Source organism: Ornithodoros turicata, chromosome 1 (assembly GCF_037126465.1).
Source record: "Ornithodoros turicata isolate Travis chromosome 1, ASM3712646v1, whole genome shotgun sequence".
In the NCBI taxonomy this organism is placed as follows: Eukaryota; Metazoa; Arthropoda; class Arachnida; order Ixodida; family Argasidae; genus Ornithodoros; species Ornithodoros turicata.
The window spans coordinates 32,370,784-32,388,450 of record NC_088201.1 but is presented as its reverse complement, the minus strand read 5'-3'; the positions used below and the strand labels follow the sequence as shown (position 1 = coordinate 32,388,450).

The 17,667-nt window shown below is 44.3% G+C and overlaps 1 protein-coding gene across 7 annotated transcripts in view; it reads right to left on the bottom strand.

The window, feature by feature from the left end:
* Positions 1-17,667, bottom strand: part of LOC135377900 (TOX high mobility group box family member 4-like) — a 99,239-nt gene that overhangs the window by 59,463 nt on the left and 22,109 nt on the right. For 5 of the 7 annotated variants that reach the window (XM_064610636.1, XM_064610640.1, XM_064610639.1 and 2 more), the window contains exon 2: positions 11,783-11,859. The exons of 1 other annotated variant lie outside the window; for it this stretch is intronic. In XM_064610636.1, the coding sequence (XP_064466706.1) occupies positions 11,783-11,818 (36 nt within the window). In that variant the 5' untranslated portion in view covers positions 11,819-11,859. Of the gene's footprint in view, positions 1-1,153; positions 1,286-11,782; positions 11,860-17,667 lie in introns of those variants that run through there. One more of the 7 variants, XM_064610642.1, reaches the window with a different exon arrangement.

Genomic DNA, 17,667 nt, shown 5'->3' with positions numbered 1-17,667 from the left:
ACACAGACATTCGTTGCTATGTGACCTGAATGGTAAATGCAAATCGCCACTTCTTGAAGAAACATACACTATTCAGCTCATGAAAATATGCATTGAGAAAACGAAATGCGAGGGACGAACCTAATTTATTTCTCCACATCTTCCTCCTCGCGAAGCGCCCTCTCTGGGCTATAGCGAAATTCGTCCAAATATATGTTGCTCGCCGGGGATTTCTTCGCAAACCTACGGTTCTGCACGGATGTGAGAATCAACAATGTTCCTCAAAGAAAATGTGAGCCCATGCAACGCTACACCACTATGAGTATGAGAGATGCGGCTACGTTGGCACGAAAATGTTTACATATGCGTATATAGCGTGCGAGCAAACAAACCTCGTACCCGTAAAACGAAGAAAAGAAAGACGAAGGTCAATATTCGCAGCATTTCTGCGTTGGCTTCAAAGAGTAACGGTGTAAATCTAAACGAAATTATTAGCCTTTCACTCGAGCAAAGTCGAATTTTACTATAAGATTAATAATCCCAAAGTGGAGGGGCATTATCACTGCCGCGGAAGACTTTCGTCGGTAATTTTTGCGTGGGTGAACTGCTCATGCAAGCAGGCATGCAGGGTGCTAACAGAGTGAGATCGTCCCTTCACGCATGGCCCCATTTAAACCGTACCCAATATCTGGAAACCATTCCGGAAGATGCCATAGGTAATTGAGAGCAACAAGATTGATCATCGTGTCGTATGCACACCGGAATTGAGATTAAGTTGGCGTACGTCGAATTTCAAAAACGATACAAAACATGACCCATCGTTAGTTTGCTCATAGGGATGAAGGCGTGGTGCAGCAGCTACGAACTATCGGTTGCAGATAAAATAGCATACGCGCAGGCAAGCCGGTAGACGAGATCCACCACGACGAAAGCCTGAGCGTGGGTAGAACAACAACAGGACGTTATATCCTCCTGTCGTTGTGCCCAAGCTCAGGCTTTCGTCGTCGTGGATCTGTTGCAAGAGGCCTTCATTTTGAGCAGCTAACACACGTTCAACAAAGGAGGGTACCACTCGCGTTCATGAATTCGGGAAACACCAACAAACGGAACTGTACCGCGGAGGAACGCCATTACTGGCGTTAGAGCTTTCCGACAACAACTGAACTGTACTCACGTGTGAGAAATAAAGCGCAGGAGAAACTCGGTTTCATGATGGTCGCCCGCACGCGTCTCGCTCGTGGCCAACGGGACAACTGAGAGAGCGCCATTTTGGCCCGGGAAGACTGGTTCTCCCTCCACCATCTGTTGATTCTTTCAGTGGTGCCACGCTCCGTCTCGTGGCCACCTGCTACCTGGACGCCACGCGTTGCCCGCCAAATTATTGCGCTCTCGGCCTTTCTCAAAGTGGCTCTCGTATAGCCGACAGTTGTCGTTTCTCTCAGTTTAAGCACTCCTTCGAGTACTCAAAGTGCTAAAAACACAGAGAAAGGACGAGACACTAACAACGAAGCTTTATTCACGGACACAAATCGCTTAAAACCACGCAGAAATTCCCTCCCTTTGTCGGTTAGGCCAACCGACGGGTTTGTGTCTGCGAATAAACCTTTGTTGTTAGTGCGCTACCTGTGTGTTTCGTTCTTTCGGTGTGTTTCTAGCGCTTTTAGAACTCGATGGAATACAACGGGTCCAGTTCGACCAATGCGTACCAATAAGTACAACGCACACAACACTATACAGGGTGTTTGCTCTAACGTGTCCAGAAATTATATTTAAAGCGAGCGATAAAAGAAAAGCAAGTGGCACTCTTCTGCTACTTGAGTAAGAAACAGGTACTGCTTCACTAGTAGCACCTGTTTCTTAGCCAAGCAGCTGAAAAGTAGCTCTCGTTTCTCTTTTATCGCTCGCTTTAAATAAAATTTCCGGACACGTTAGAGCAAACACCCTGTATATACTTAAAACACATTTCCTCATAGAGCTAGACGTAGTGCGCACAATTATTTGGATGACGAAACCACGGGGAGACAAATCGTTGAAAATATCATTACTTCGTCACTAAAAGACATCAAGCCGGATGATATAGCGCTATAGCTACATTTGAGAATTGGGCCTGGTAGGAAACTTTCCGCGGTAGGAACGTAAAGGCAGGATGTGAGTATGCAAAGAACCTTCACAATCATCCGTTAGTGTACACACAGTGAGGTACGTGGCCTCAATATCTATTGCTCGTGATGTCCGAATGGTCAGACCGTCGTGCCAAGCCCGTCATTGAGAAAGCGCGAGATGACGCGCGCTGTTTTGTTGGCCACAGCGATCTTTAACTTCGTCGTCGCTGAAGATGTGCCCAAGAGGCGTTTGAGACAGAAACTGAGACAAACGCTGTTGAACCGCAGTAACCCGTCAGAGAAACCTCCGTCGGTTTTATTGCGGTATTCAACCGAAGGAATCAGCATCATTTTTTATTTTGCATCGGTTACGAATGTGATCAGAATGGCACCGCCCCACCTTTCGCCACGGAAGACGTCATGTGGAAAGGAAGGGGGCGAAAAGGATCGTAGCATACTTACCGTAAAGCAGTTAAGGCGCAATCTCATTAAATGGGTTCACTGAATAGCGTAACCCCTTAGGACTCCGACCCCCGACGTCACCATTTTCATCCGAATCACAGCCATATTTTTTGAGAAAATCAAAATTGAAAACTGCGGGCAACACAGTGGCAAAGCAGACCCAAACTTCGCAATGCCCGTCAAGCACGGCGGCAAAACTACTTTGCGTGCGTATAACACGACCTGCATTAGCGTGTAACACTGGGTGCAACACTGGGTGCAACACAGCGACGTGCGGCACGCAGCGTGGAAACCAAAATCACAACAAAAAATTCTGGATGCATGGACGCCAGCGCAGCCCGACCAATTTTTGGCGCAATTCTGACATCAAATTAAAAGTTTTTGGAGCGACAACTTACATTGCACGATACTTAGAAGCGACCAATAAATAGAATGTGAGCAGCTTGCTTATTGCTTTTTGGTACCTTTAAACAGTGTTAGATACTGGGTTATGGAGCCAGACCAGTCTTGGGTAGTAGCTAAGTTACTTTTGGGGGTAACTAGTTACAGTAACTATTTACATTTCCAGAGAAGTAGCTTTTAACTGTAACTAGTTACTATTTCTGTGAATGTAACTGCAAAATGTAGCTAGTTACTCGAATAAACGTTGTTCCTTTTTTTTTACCCTACATTCCCCTACCTCCCCCTAACAGTGTCTTCCTTCCTTCCTTTTATCCGTAATCGGTATGTGCCCCGTACCCTGGGCTCTTCAACAAGCAAGGGATTCCAGCTTTGCGAACAGAAATTAGTTGAAGATAGTGACCCTCAACGGTCGGAGTGAGTCATATGAAAGTAACAGTGTCACTGCCCTAGCACAGGATCCTGCCTTCTGTGGATATGGACATGGGAATGATTATGCACAAAGAGAAACTTTCCTGTCAGCTCACTTGCGCTCCGACCAGGCCAATAGCTAATACTGCTCCGGTTGCTCCTATCATAAGCTTCCGTGGCCGCTCTATGAAGCAACCTTCGAGTTTTTAAAATGGAAGGACGAGAATAATTTAATTGTAAATGCATGCAAGCTATGGAATAAGACGTCCTCGGCAAACAAGACGTCAACTTCAAACCTGAAAAAGCATCTTGAGGAGAGTTCCTTGTTCTTGTGTATGTCTCTCTCTCTCTACACGCTACGAAACGCGTGTGTGTCACCGTGCTCTTGTTTTTCACCGCGATGCGCCAGGTCGCATGCACATGTATTTTTCCGTGTGGGCTAACCGCGTATTAATTTATACTGCTTCTGGTTAAGTGCAAGACAACTTTTATCGCACTTCATTAATGTAAATAAATGTATGTTTTTAGCAATTGTATCACCCTCTCATGGCCATTTTCACAAAAAGTAACTAATGTAACTAAGTTACTTTCTCTCAATAACTGTAACTACTTATTCGACCAATAAAGTATATGTAACTGCAACTTAGTTGCTATTTTGGCAGATAAACTGTAACTAAGTTACTTTTTAGAAGTACGTAACTTACCCAAGGCTGAGCCAGACCACATAATGGGGTTCTCTAACTTGGTTGCGTCGACGTTCAAAATTGGCAGTTCTTTTTCTTTCTTTTTTTGTTACACGTTGCGTATCATCGGCAATCCCGTACTGCGCAATTTCAGACTTAATTTTTTTTTTTTAATTACGTCACAGCACGGGAAAGTACCTGCGATCGATGTACAGACTCTTTAATTAAACAGTGTACAGTCAACCTTCGCTTTATGAACGGTACTCTTCGGGACAGGACACTTCCCCTATACCAAACTTCATGAACGATTTTTCCAGGAAGGTTAACCGTTCATAAATCGAGGATTGACTGGACAATGTGTTGGCGTCCGGCTTCAGGGAGATCTGCGGCGACTGAAAAGTCACCCCCGAGAGGCGATTCCCAGAGTGACCCCCCCCCCCCCCCCGGGATCGCCTTTCGCCTTTAAAGCGTCATTTCTACCGGAAATCCCAATTCCGTAGCATCTTATTGTGACTTTTATGCTGTAAATCGTCACGCACTGTTACTTTCAAGAGGACCCACTCGTCGACGACAGGACGTCGCATCAGCCGGGAATGAGTCGTTCTCATGTGTGACAGGCGCTGGAATTATGGCCCCAGCTTTGGAGACATTATCGTTAAATGACGCGGCCACCTTTAAAAGGTTTCCATCCCGACAGCAAAACGTACAGTACAGATGTTCTCGAATGCATCTTTTTAGCGCGTTAACGACACCCCAGTGTCCGTTGCGTATGCAAAACAGCGTGCGCCATTACCAGCAAAAGTGTCTCTGTAATATTTATGAAAGCAAAGACGTAAACGCAACCAAGAAAGGAGGTTTCGCGAGGATTTATTTTTACGAGCAACGATACCACCTGAGCTATAAATATACAAACCGTCTATTCTGCGAACCGCATAGAGGATACAGCGCTTCCTATACAGCTACAAAACCAGTGACACAGGCGTTCAATGGCGTCCTAAATCAATTCACGATTTACAGGGTACAAAACAGCGCATTCAAATGTGCAAGCCGGTAACTTGTATCACGCTTGGACATGCAAAGACACAAAACTCGGTGTAGTTTTTACGATGTTCGTTTCGAAACGATTTTCACCTCAAGGGAGTTAGTAGGGAGTTTTTGGTAGGTCGGAAGAACTCTCGGACAACGGTATACGATAAAGTAAGCTGTCAAATCAGAGGTCTGCAATGTGATGTCAGCCAGCTCAAATACGTAAGCCGATTAACTTATCTCGTCAGAACCGTTATCGTGAAAACCTTCCGATGGATCAAAGCTCCCTACCAACTCAAACGAAAATAAGAAACGGTTGCTATCAACCGAAATGGGGGATGACAATTCGTTGTACCTCGTGTAAGCCCATGGAAGCAGTTAGTCGAAACCTGCTCAACAACAAACACGCCACATGTAGCCTATACAGGGCGAAAACATCTTTGTGCCCCTACGCGCGAGTGGGGGGAATCCATATAACGGTTTTCTGATGCACATTTCATGTATGGAGGTGAACTATTTTAAATCAAAAAGGTATCTTAATTACTTAAGGTTTCCATTTCTCGAACTCCTTGTCAAACCAAAGTTCGCTATAAAAAAATCGCTCCGTACGTGCACCCGTCAAGGCTTCTCTCGTATACAATATGCAAAAGGAAAAATAACGTATGACAGCCAGACTCCCACAGAAATATCACCCCTGTGCCGGTTACTCGTACTATCTAGGCGCAATACGGATAAATGTTGGAGCCGCGAGGCAAAGCGCAATCAGTGTTCGCAAGAACGGACTTCCGTTGCTACGATAGTTTACCCTGTGGTTCATGTTCGGAAGTTTGCTTTTGTTGCGTCAACAGCTCACTTGGCCACAAGGACTCACACACTTGTCTGAGGACAAGGCGAAATATATAAGGGTATCTATATATAGGGGGAATATCGAGGGGGATACGTAAAAAGGTTATGCAGAGAGGCTGGTCACAGTTTTTTCGCTTCAAACCGAAAACGAGTAAAAAACTCCAAAAGTAACGAGTAAAAAACGAACCAAAACGAGGACCACTCCACGAGCAGCACGACAGGAGTAACGCTGCGGAAAGCAGCTTTTCCATTTCTGTATGTCGCATGGCATTGTCAGAACTAGCGTGCGAAAGAGCTATCAGGCACCTCGTTGCCACGGGGGCTGACGTGCCCGCACCCGACAACGCAACGGTGACGACTAGCGCCGTCTTTATGCCCTAACTCACCAGCAAGAATTAGTAAAAATGCTGGTGTGACAGTTTTTGTAAAGCTAGGAAGCTAAACAAAAACTTGCTGAAACATGCTCTCCTCAATAAGAATTGTTCTCAAATACAGACACACACTGTCATGCAGCGTCTGCTCTGTCGTTTATTGCTGCACAGCTGTTCCTATTTCAAACAAAGCTACGCGAACCGTTATTGTGTCGTTGCTGGGCGCCGCTATTATAGGACACCATTCGAGTTGGTACCACAGCAATATGCACACGTAACTATAGTTCGAGCGACTTCTTCTAGTTGATCGCCCTCATTCATTAAGACGATCCGCGCAAAGCTTGAGGAACAGACGTTTATCTCAAGTTTAGCGCGATTTCTATTACCTACAGACATGCACCAGCTAGCCTATATAAAGATGATATATCCAGAGATTTGCGCAGGATTTTCATCTCGGGGGATGGCACACGTATCTACTGGTATTCGGAAGGTATTTCTGAGGGGTGTACCCTGGGAAGTATTAGGGGGCGTGAGGGCACTGGGAAATTCCCTGGATCGCTCAGCGCGAAAAAGTAGCGGGAGTTGAATATAAATATGGAGGGAGCCTCGCATAGAAAGCATTAGGTTTGTGATTTGACGACAGACGCAACAGGAGAACACAACGCTCAAAATAAGTTCGAAGCGCAATGTTGGGGATGTATCAAGGGACTGTCTTTCAATGTAAGCCATTCTGCCTAATAGCTGATCTGCTGAAACTCAGCTCATTCGCGAACCACTATATACGCACGCGAAAAAAGGGTTCCACGTAGAAACGACGTCCTTTAAATTCTATGAAACCTTCGGTTGTGTCCATCTGTTTCGCCTATCTCTATCATACAGGAAAGAATGATATAAGCGACCACCAGCCCACCACATAGGTTATGGTTCGCTCATGTGCCGCCAAGGCACATCTGGTATCACGGGCAGATTTTAGTTATACCGGATACATCGAACATGAGAAATAATCTCGCGCACAATCGACCGTAGAGTGGCCGGTAAACCATCACGATATATACTCCAGCGCTTTATCGATTTGTAACGCGACAGAAGACCTGGTCATGTCTTATGTGTCAGTGACGAAGAACCATTTTCCGGAAGAAGCTGCGTGAGCACATTAAAAGTACGTATAACTCCGTCGCACGAAACTATGCCACCAGATGCCAAAGCAACCGAGCAATTCAATCCCTCGACAAGCAAGAAGTCTACACGCAGGTGGTTTCATTTTGGTCCGCGCGAAACAGAATTCGCGGTTGCCAGTTTTGCCACGAACAGGTGTTCCTGCTTTACCGTGACAACACTTTCCACATTGTCTGTTACTGCCAGAGAAATTCGGGCCAAAGCATAATACACACAGCAGGAAGCGCACGCACCACGGTAATTATCCTGTACGGCACAGAAAGATCAACGGTGTCTCTTCATAGCAAAGTTTTTAAGTATACAAGAATTAACCACTATGATACCACTGAACGTTAACAGCGGCACCGGACGGCAGCGCCATCTGTGGACAAACATCTATGTTCGGGCCTGTTATTACACTTCTACCTCGTGGCTGAGTAGCAGTTACCCTTCCAAGGAATCACCGCAACAATTGCACTTTTGCCTGAGCTGAACTCTGTGATGCAGCATTGCATTTCTTCGTGTCGGTCGTGTCGTCCCATGAGAGCTTTGAAAACGTGTTACCCTCCAACGTATCTGAGGACATACAGGGTGCCCCAGCTAAATGCGAACAGATTTTCAAAAAATATATATATCACTTTTTTCGCGATGAAGTCAGTTACAATATAGCATATGCTGAAGGGCACTCCTTAAGAAGGCACCAGGAAACTCCTAAGGCATTACGAGAGCATCCGTTCGATAGATCGTCCGCAAAAAAAAAACGTGAAAGAACATTTTTTCCTTTATTTTGTTCATTGCGCAACTTCGGAGACGCGTCTTTCCTTCACCCCCAATGTGAGAGGGCGAAAGCAGAGCGAAAAAGCACATTATCGCCTAAGATAAGAGCAGTTCCCATAGCATCACCCGATACATTTGTTTTGTTTTGCTTCTGCGAGTTAAAGCTCATCTTCGACGCATGAGGGAGGGGGCACTGTGCTCCTTCACCCTCTCACATTGGGAGTGAAGGGAAGACGCGTCTCTGGAGATGCGGAATGAACAAAATAAAGAAGGAAATGGTGTTCCTTCACGAATTCTTTGCGGACGATCTATCGAACGGATTTTTGTTCTGAAAGCGGCTACGGTATCAGGTGACCGAAGGGACCAGATGTTCTCATTGGGACAACTTCGTAGCTTTTATAATTAACAAGTTAATTATTGAAAGTTAATTAGGACATTACCTTAGGAGTTTGCTGTTGCCCTATTAAGGAGTATCCTTCAGCATGTTATATTGCAAGTGCTTCATCTCGAAAAAAGTGATATATATATATTTAAAAAATATATTTTCGCATTTAGCTGGGACACCCTGTATAGCCAACAAATAGCGACATCATTTCAATTATGGGCGGTAGGTAGGTGTTCAATATGTGATATTTCTGTGTGACGCATTACTTTCTTTGGGTCCATGTATACTTGTAAATCGAGTTGTGACCCTTAGCTGTACTTATCATTCATCTGTGGGGTGATTCGGATGCGAGACATCTGAGGTGAGGCTTTTATTCTCCTTATACAAAAAGTGCTTGGCATGTGGTTGGAAATGTGCTTCGTGTATAGTGCTCAAACTACAATCTACTAGATTAAAGCGATCATACCATTCGCACCCCTTCCCAGCGCCGCATTTGGAAGCTAGCGGTGGCGCTGCTCATCGGCCCGGTTACTGCTTCTTCAATATCGACAATACCTTGTACTTCAGCTTACCTTAGAATTTTTGTACAAGCGGTGGATGTCCCACGGGAGATGCTTCTTGCTAAAGTTGATTATCATCATCATTCTACGCGTTTTCATAGGAGCTGTTGCTGTCGTCTGCTACGGTAGCCGTACGTCCGCTTCTGCACGTTCAAAATTCAAATTTCCCTCGTCCAATCATGATGGAGATCTCGCGGGCCAACGTGTAGCGATCCTAGCGGATCATGCGCACGGGCTCTGCATAGGAGTTGCCGATTATGACATGGCCGGTATAATCTAGTAGGTCGTGGTTCAAACGAACGTCCTTTTTAAGGATCGAGAACTACCGCGTAAACATTTTTATTGCACTTATGTTTTAGCATTGACGACTTCCTCACATAAAAGCCCTGATATCCTGGATAACTAGTCACAAGCATCTCACTCCCCTGTCGATACCTAACCTAATAATAATAGGTAATTAGGTAACCTAATACTTACCTAACCTACAGAACATACCACCTTACTATATACAGAACCCACCACCCAGTTGTTATCATTATATTACTTTTATCTTCGTGATATTTTTATTACGCGCCGTAGCTCAAAAGGATACACAATTAACAGTAGGCAGTGGTTCATGTTCTACTGTTATGTTGAATTTTATTCACGTTTTGCCTAGTATTTTACATTTTTAACTATACCACAGTTTATTTCACATCATAAGAAAGACAGCAAACACCAGAAAGAACGAGGACAACGAGAACTACGAGCAGAGTCCGGCTTTGGAGTTAGTCATTTTTGCATCGTCGTCACTCAGGCATTACTTTGAAATCATAGGCATAGCGACAAAGTAGCACTGGTGTTCGTAGCCGTCGACTGCGCACCGTTGCACGGGACAGCAAGAAGACGCGCTGTAGTCCATATAGGTAATGATGTAAGCATATCCGGCATGATTGAGGATGTAATAAGGAAACTAGCTCATCCAACTGTTTGTAGCACGCAGTACGACACACATTGTGGGCGTTCGGGAAAGTCCAGCTCGGCAGTTAAGATTCCATCGTGGATTATGGGATACCAGGTTGACTGAATGTCAGCATATATTCAATAAGAAGTCTTGAACGCTGGCAGGCGTCACACGACACGACAGATGTGTAGATGCAAAAGCTACGAACGAAGTCAGCGCATTTTCGACGCATATTAGCCAACTAGCATTATTTGTATGTATATTACAGTAAAACGTGCCATTACGAACACCTCTCCTATAGACGGACACTCCCCTACTGCGGACAGCTGGATTTCCCCTTGCAAGCTTCAATGCTCTTATCCAATGCCTCTCGTTACTGACACCTCCCTCCAGCGGACATGAACACTGGTGCCGTATAGGTGTCCGTACAGAGAGGTTTCGCTGTATGTATTGTCCTCGCGTACCGTAAGCTATAACTAGGCTTCCGACTTTTCGGATTTATCCAATAGACTTCGATAAACTCCCTCCGATGTTTTGTTTGCAAAACATCGGATTTATCCGATAAACTCCGATTTTTCCAACGCCCACGGGGCGGCCTTAAGGTTTTTCCCGTTTCCTTCTTCCTTTGTCCCCCTTCTTCCACACCTAGTCTTCGACTTCAAACTAATTCACAACTAAAAAAAAAAAAAGAAGAGGTCAGATGTGGTAGCCTCCTTCAGGGTCGCTGGACGCATGAATGGCCCAAAAGGAGGATACTACGCACACTTGTCCCATCTGTTCTATGTATCCTCGACCCTAGTGACTCTACTTGACCCCGGGTACTGGGCTTGTTTGGCACAGAACAATTCTGTGTTCGTCACAGCTGCTACTCATTTTGAGTCTGGGCACCATTCACAATTTGTGCAAATACGCTTGTTTGTACTTCAATAGGTCTGGGTATTAAAACATCCGTGCGTTACATCGTGTGGTCCCAGTCACTTTCGCACATCTTTCCTTGCATTGTCTCTGCGACGACCGCGCCGCAATACTCCGAAATCGGCGCCGTTCATTTTTCAGACTTTTTAATCCTCCGAGGAACTCCGAATTTCCGAAAAGTTGAAAACTCCGATAAACAGCCTCCGAATTTTCCAAGATGAAAACCCCGAAAACTAGGAACCCTAACTATAACTAGGGTTCCGTGTTTTCGGTTTTTATTTTTGGGCGGATTCGGCGTGTGTTTATTGATTTTCACGGAATCGGCGTTTTTCGATGTTTTTCCGGGGGTTTACCCGACAGCTATCGCCGAATAGAAATCACAATGTAATTTCCGCACGACGCTCATTCAACATGGCGTTGTTCGCTGCGGTGCCGTTTTACGGCTAACGAAAAAGTAAACTGACATTTTTCACGACCATCGTATTTCGGTGTGGTTTTCTGACCTGCATCAACACCTTGCTGGGCATGTGCAGCAATTTATCTCTGCCATCGTTCCTGGAATGTCCCTCTGTATTCGGTGTTTTCCGATTAAAACCGAATGAGAGAAAATTTACCCGGCGTAGTTTTTCGATTAAAACCGAAAACCTAGCTATAACATGAGCTAGCTGATTTTCGTCACTTTCTTACACTGGGTACCTTGCAAGCCACATGATTCAGTCATTCATTCGGTAGTAAGGGAGAGGTCAGCAACTCCAACTGCATGCATACCCAAAGCGTCTGTCCGGCTTCTCCGACGACTAGCATAGCCGATGCCGGGAGGCGACCAGGCCCGGGCTGCGTTGTCGCTAGGGAGCAAGCAGACAAGGCCAGCGTTAACAAGGAACGCTCACCAATTCCATGACATATGACTTCCGCTGCAGCTTTAAAACATACATTTATCATTTCTTCCAGCTTGGTTTCTGCTGTACACCAAGTCATCGTTACTTCAGGATACTCTCAAACGCGCAATTTCCAAATGCACGCAGAACTCTGGTCATGCGCTGCTAAGGAGGTCACCTACCTATGCCCACAAACAGCGGGCATCGCCACTTGCAGTCATAACAAACCTAAGAAAGCTTAGAGTACAAACATGGGACGTCACGATTACGTGTAACTGTTAAAGCACAGGTGGAAAGGGCGTCACAGCTAAAACTGGGCACTAAAACACTGTATTAGTCAAGCTGAGTTTATGTGTGCGCCAAGCATGTCCACACATTAGCGTGCATGTGAAGAGGAAATGCGTGTCATGAAGGACTATGTCTAGTGAATTTCACAGAGCAGAAGTATACGGCCGCCACTTGCGAAACACATTTACGCACTAACGTTTCGCAACATGCCTGTAGGCGTTTTACAGTGTCGGAGCAAATGTACTGAAAAGACCACCTATCATCCTCAGATATGAATATACGACCAGAACTGACGTTGGTGGCCACAGGGTGCCCTACCATATATGGGTCCACTGAAGATAGTCTGGACAGGTCCTTTTCACACGGCATCGCAAACATCATCATATAAGTGACCATATAAATGGCCGCGCCCATGATCAGCGGCCAAACCGTTGCTAAGCAACGGGGTACCTGTTTCTGAAATCGGAAGTTAGTTTTCCTTCTTTTTATATATATATAAATATAATGACGGCGGCGGTATCCTCACAGTAACGCACGTACATTTGCAAATGAGGCCTCTACAGCTGGCCACTCCCAAAGATGTGATACCGACACCGGCGCTAAGACTCGCTCAACCGATGCGATGCACTCATACTTGGTAGCAGGGATGGGCATAAACACATTTTTGCTGTATTTAAATATAAATACAAAATACTTCGCTTAAATATGTATTTAAATACTTGCCGTAAATACTTTGCAAGTGCAGTATTTAAATACGAAATATAAATACAGTATTTAAACACCCTAAATGCTTTTATAAATACATTGAATGGACAAACAATTAAGATCAATACAGACTGAATAACTGTTTATATGAGCTTTCAAGCAGATCAGTACGAAGTAACAACATTCCTTCAACATGGTGATTTCAATGATTAAATCATTTAATTACACGATTTTATTGTCCATGGAGCTCCTGTCTGATCAGACGATGTCGGTTCGTGAGCCTCACCACAGGAGTTGAAGAATAATGCATAACCAGATAGCTCTGTAACATCTAGACATTGACCCTGGAGTCTTTCTGAGGTCTCAGAGCCAATGGCTATGTGTGGTGCTGAACACGGTATTGCAAATAAGTAACGTTAATGTCATTCGACTGCTGACACAAGTGCAGTACCCGCATATGCCCGAAAGAAACTTCTAAAAGTGTACTAGTGCTTCAAACGAGGTGAATACCTCTAGCCTCTAAGCAAGACCCCAGTCACGACAGTATACATGCAGCCGTGAAATTTGGAAATATGCGCGTTTGATGTAGTATTTAAACAAATAAATACTCAAAAACAGTATTTAAATACAGATACAATTACATTTTTTATAGACTGTATTTAAATACAAGATATACATACATGTATTTGTATTTTAAATACAATTTATTTAAATACAGCCCATACCTGCTTGGTAGGAATAAGCTACCGTCGGTCTACCTACCTACGGTAGAAGAAGCATCGTACAATTTACACCGCACAAAATACATTCAGCTCTCCGTTTTGCTTATGGAAATATGTCGACGAGCGCTAAAACGCGATATAAACCAAGTGAATTGGACCCAAATTGGTGATTTTGCCACAAGCGGCCGCTTGAGGGTACACGTACACGACGAAAATGTCCCGCCAAACCGTCATAAGTGATCACCCTCCCTATAGCGGTGACGATGAGTCAAATTCCCGCTGTGGCATCGTCGCTCATTGGATAGTCAAGAGGTATGACGGCGATGCCTATACGTAAAACAAAACAACAACAGATAAATTAATGATGATGAATGGGGAAATTCGGAAACAAAACAATCAACAACTGCTTATACGTGAAAGCGCACGGTTTTTGCTTTCTATCATTACATCACGGCTACTACTGATATAGAGTGAATCGTAACCTGCAACTGCTTTTCACGAAAAAAGCACATTAACATGAACTTTCCCGGTTGAAACCTGGTTACGCTGCGGCTGATGCCTACGAGATAAGGATACAGGCGCACACAGAGTCAGTGAGTGTTTTGCCTGGGACGCTGTTACCCATGCAGATCATTCAGGATTATCAGCTTGATAGGAAAGGAGAACCGGTTGATGAAACATACCAGCTCCAATACTACTGTCACTTTAGATAATCGCAGTCCCAAACGAACCCGATCTCATTTGAATGGCAGCGTGAAGGAATACACCAATAAAGAGTGGCTTTTCGTCCGCCTATTCTCGCCATTTGACGTTTTGTGAAGAGTCATCATAAACAGAAAGCAAATAAAAATTATCAAAGGGAGTGAATTAGAGAGAGTCTCAACTCGTAAAACTGGTACAGTGATTTATAGAGTGAGAAACACGCTACAGTTATGTTCCATGTGCCGATATACTGAAGCTAATATTTCTGCCATGCTTCTTCCGTGTAAGTGTTATGGCCATGTTGTATTACGAATAGAATAAGCCAATGCGTGCCTTTCTTCGGTTGAACACCAATATATTCTCGCTGACCGATCTCTACGCGAGCTCTCGAAAGTGTTCTGCGGTGAAGAAGTCGTGGAAACCAATATGGAATAGTCATTTCCTACACGTTATCCAACAACAAAAAGTCGCAAGATAGGTGCTCCTAAGCACCTATCTGCAATTCAACAACAAAAACATATGACTATATGACAAGTGCTGGCAAGCCGTGGCAGAGATGCCTATTATACGCTCAAAGAAGTTCAGGTCATGTCATTCAACAAGTCGTGTGCACCAGCATTGCTCCTCTTGCTGACAGTATCCAGCAACGTGCTCTTGCTGAGAGTCGCGCAAAATCCAGTGAGATAGAACGCGAAAAAGAAAAGTTAAATGTCATCGTAACATTTCACTTTTCATGTTAACGTCAAGTCAACACCAGCTAGCTTACCTATACTCCTGTTATGTTCACCTCTTTTCTTTTTTTGCTGAATGTATTGTATGCCTCTTTCAGTACAACAAAATAGATCATAATTCAATAACGTTATTAATTATAAGTAGCCCAGCTCTCCGAATGCATTTTGTACAATAGAAATAATAATAATCATAGATTGAGAAGTTACCCGTCAAGAAGAACTCGTTACAAGTTAAGTTACCGTGGCAAAATATAACTAAGTTAATAACGAAGTTCTTCAGCCTGAAATGTAACTCGCAGTTACTGAGTTACTTTAAAAAAGAACGAGTTACTTCCAATTTACTTCAGACACAAAATAGCATTACGCAGGTGCAGCGCGCGTGAGCAGTTGAGTTAGACCTTGAGTTGCCTGCGGAGGAGCGAGGAGTGCAACACGCTTAGATCGCTTTCGTTTATGTCCAACAATAGAACTTTCTCTGTTTGTAAACAAATGACGTCATAGTGTTAGACAGCGCCAAAATTTGGTAGAATCGAACTACGCTCGAAGATAGAGGTGAACAAGGTCGCGCCCGAAAGCCACGGTCTTGAGGTGATTACGATATGGTCCCTTAACGCGACCCTCGGTCCTACTTTTCTTTCAATGGAAGGCAGCAAACAAGTGCCCGTTCATGGCACCCAGCACTCTCCTTCGGATTCGTTTCGGTTTCAGTCTATTTACCAATGTCATGATGACGTTCTCTGGTAGAGGTCTATCCGAACGTTTTGCATCTTACTCCCTGTAGGCGCACAATGGTTCAGCTTCATTTCAATGGCAGCGGTTCTTACTTCCTGAATAAAATACTGTCATTGATTGAATATCTCGTTTTATGGCAAAAATGCCATGAAGGAACCGGAGCGAAAGAAAGAAAATATGTGGACGTTAGTGAAAAGCGAGTTAAAAGTAACTTGGAGCTTAAGTTACTGTGGCAAAGTTACCTGAAAAAGGAACGAGTTCCTCTGAAAGTTACCACGGCGCAAAAGTACCGAGTTAAGTTACAAGTTACCTAAAAAAGGAACTTAGTTACAGTAACGAGTTACCTCGAACTCTGATAATAATTGGGAGTACAATAGAAAATTTGAAAAGCTCGTACATGTTCAGCAGACTGATATGATCCACACTAGTAGAGCACTTATCCCATAATCCATACTGGATACACAACAGCCATGTGAGAGCAGCGGAACAATGAGCTCGGACAATGAACTCGGAGCATGACCTTTAGTGGAGCAAACCTCCTTTTAGACTCCTTGGTAGACAGACCTCTCTACCATAAGCGTACTGGAGTAGTCGGCCAAGTGTAGAGTTGGGCCAACATCTCCCCATTTTTCTTTCTTTTTACCAACCTACCAATCAATGAACTCGCATTTCGTACAATCTTGGGTTTCACCCCCTTCACAATACTCCTGTGCAGCCTTTGTGTCAACAATGAAAATGCTTTAACACTATAAAGCGCACTTCCAATACCAATAATCCGTCAAGATAATGCCGTTCATGAAAAAAGCCAATTAGTGCCAGGGACCCCATCTTGTCCTCTACGGACTACACCACCTAGTCGTCCTTCACGTCAATTCAACGTCCAGTGCGGTTGACGTAAGCATAATGATTTCGCCTTCGTTAGAATATGGACGTAAATATACCCGATGACTAGTCAACGTGCTTGCCGCTCACCTCAGACAAGCCGGTCGAGCGCGGTATTTTATTTTATAGAATAACACATGTTTGTACGTTATGCAGGTTACAGTATGGTTCGAGCATTTAACATATTTTGTACTATCACTTCTTAACCATCAGCTATGTCATTAAAGACCATGCATTGCAGATAGTTTGTAGGCCTCCAGTTAACAGGCCCAATCTTGACACTAGCAAGTTAAGCTTTGCTCACTGAACGCCACTTTTCGACGACGAATTACGAAAAATATGGTCATCGCGATATTCTGAGCCTGACTTTTCCGACGAAAAGGCGATCTCCGATATCTGCACCAGTTTTGGGTGGTAAAATTTTGGTAAAAACATATTTGCTAAACGATGTTATACATAATTATTAATGTTAAACTGTGCCGTTGAGATTTATGTCGCTCCGTCAGAACATCTCGCATAACCACGCCTTGGTTTCACGTGCCCTAATTAGTCTGATCGTGATCTTTCTGTTCAGAGCTTCAAGCTAACATTCAAAACTAAGCGTTACATGAACGTGTATTTAGTTATAAATTTAGATACATCCCGCTTTATAAGATAAACTTTGCGCTCCCGTGAAACGAAGCAAAGGGACTTTGAAACGTAAAGCCTGCTTAGGATGCTGGACCGCATGAGGTGGCCATTCATAAGCCGCACTTACACGAATGCGAAAAAGAGTATAGTATCCACATACAGCAGAAAATCCTCTCCCACCAGGCAATGTCAACCAATCCGCTGGAGAGAATTGGTGTAAGGAGATGCGATAACTGGATACGACAAGCTTCTGTCGCACTCATGTAAACGCAGCTACGGGAACATCAAGGCGCCGCTTCTGTCCTCAGCGTCAGTCTTACGATAATTGGCGATAGTGGTTGATCCGTGGGTCACCCGAAGGTTTTTTTTTTTTTTAACGTGCA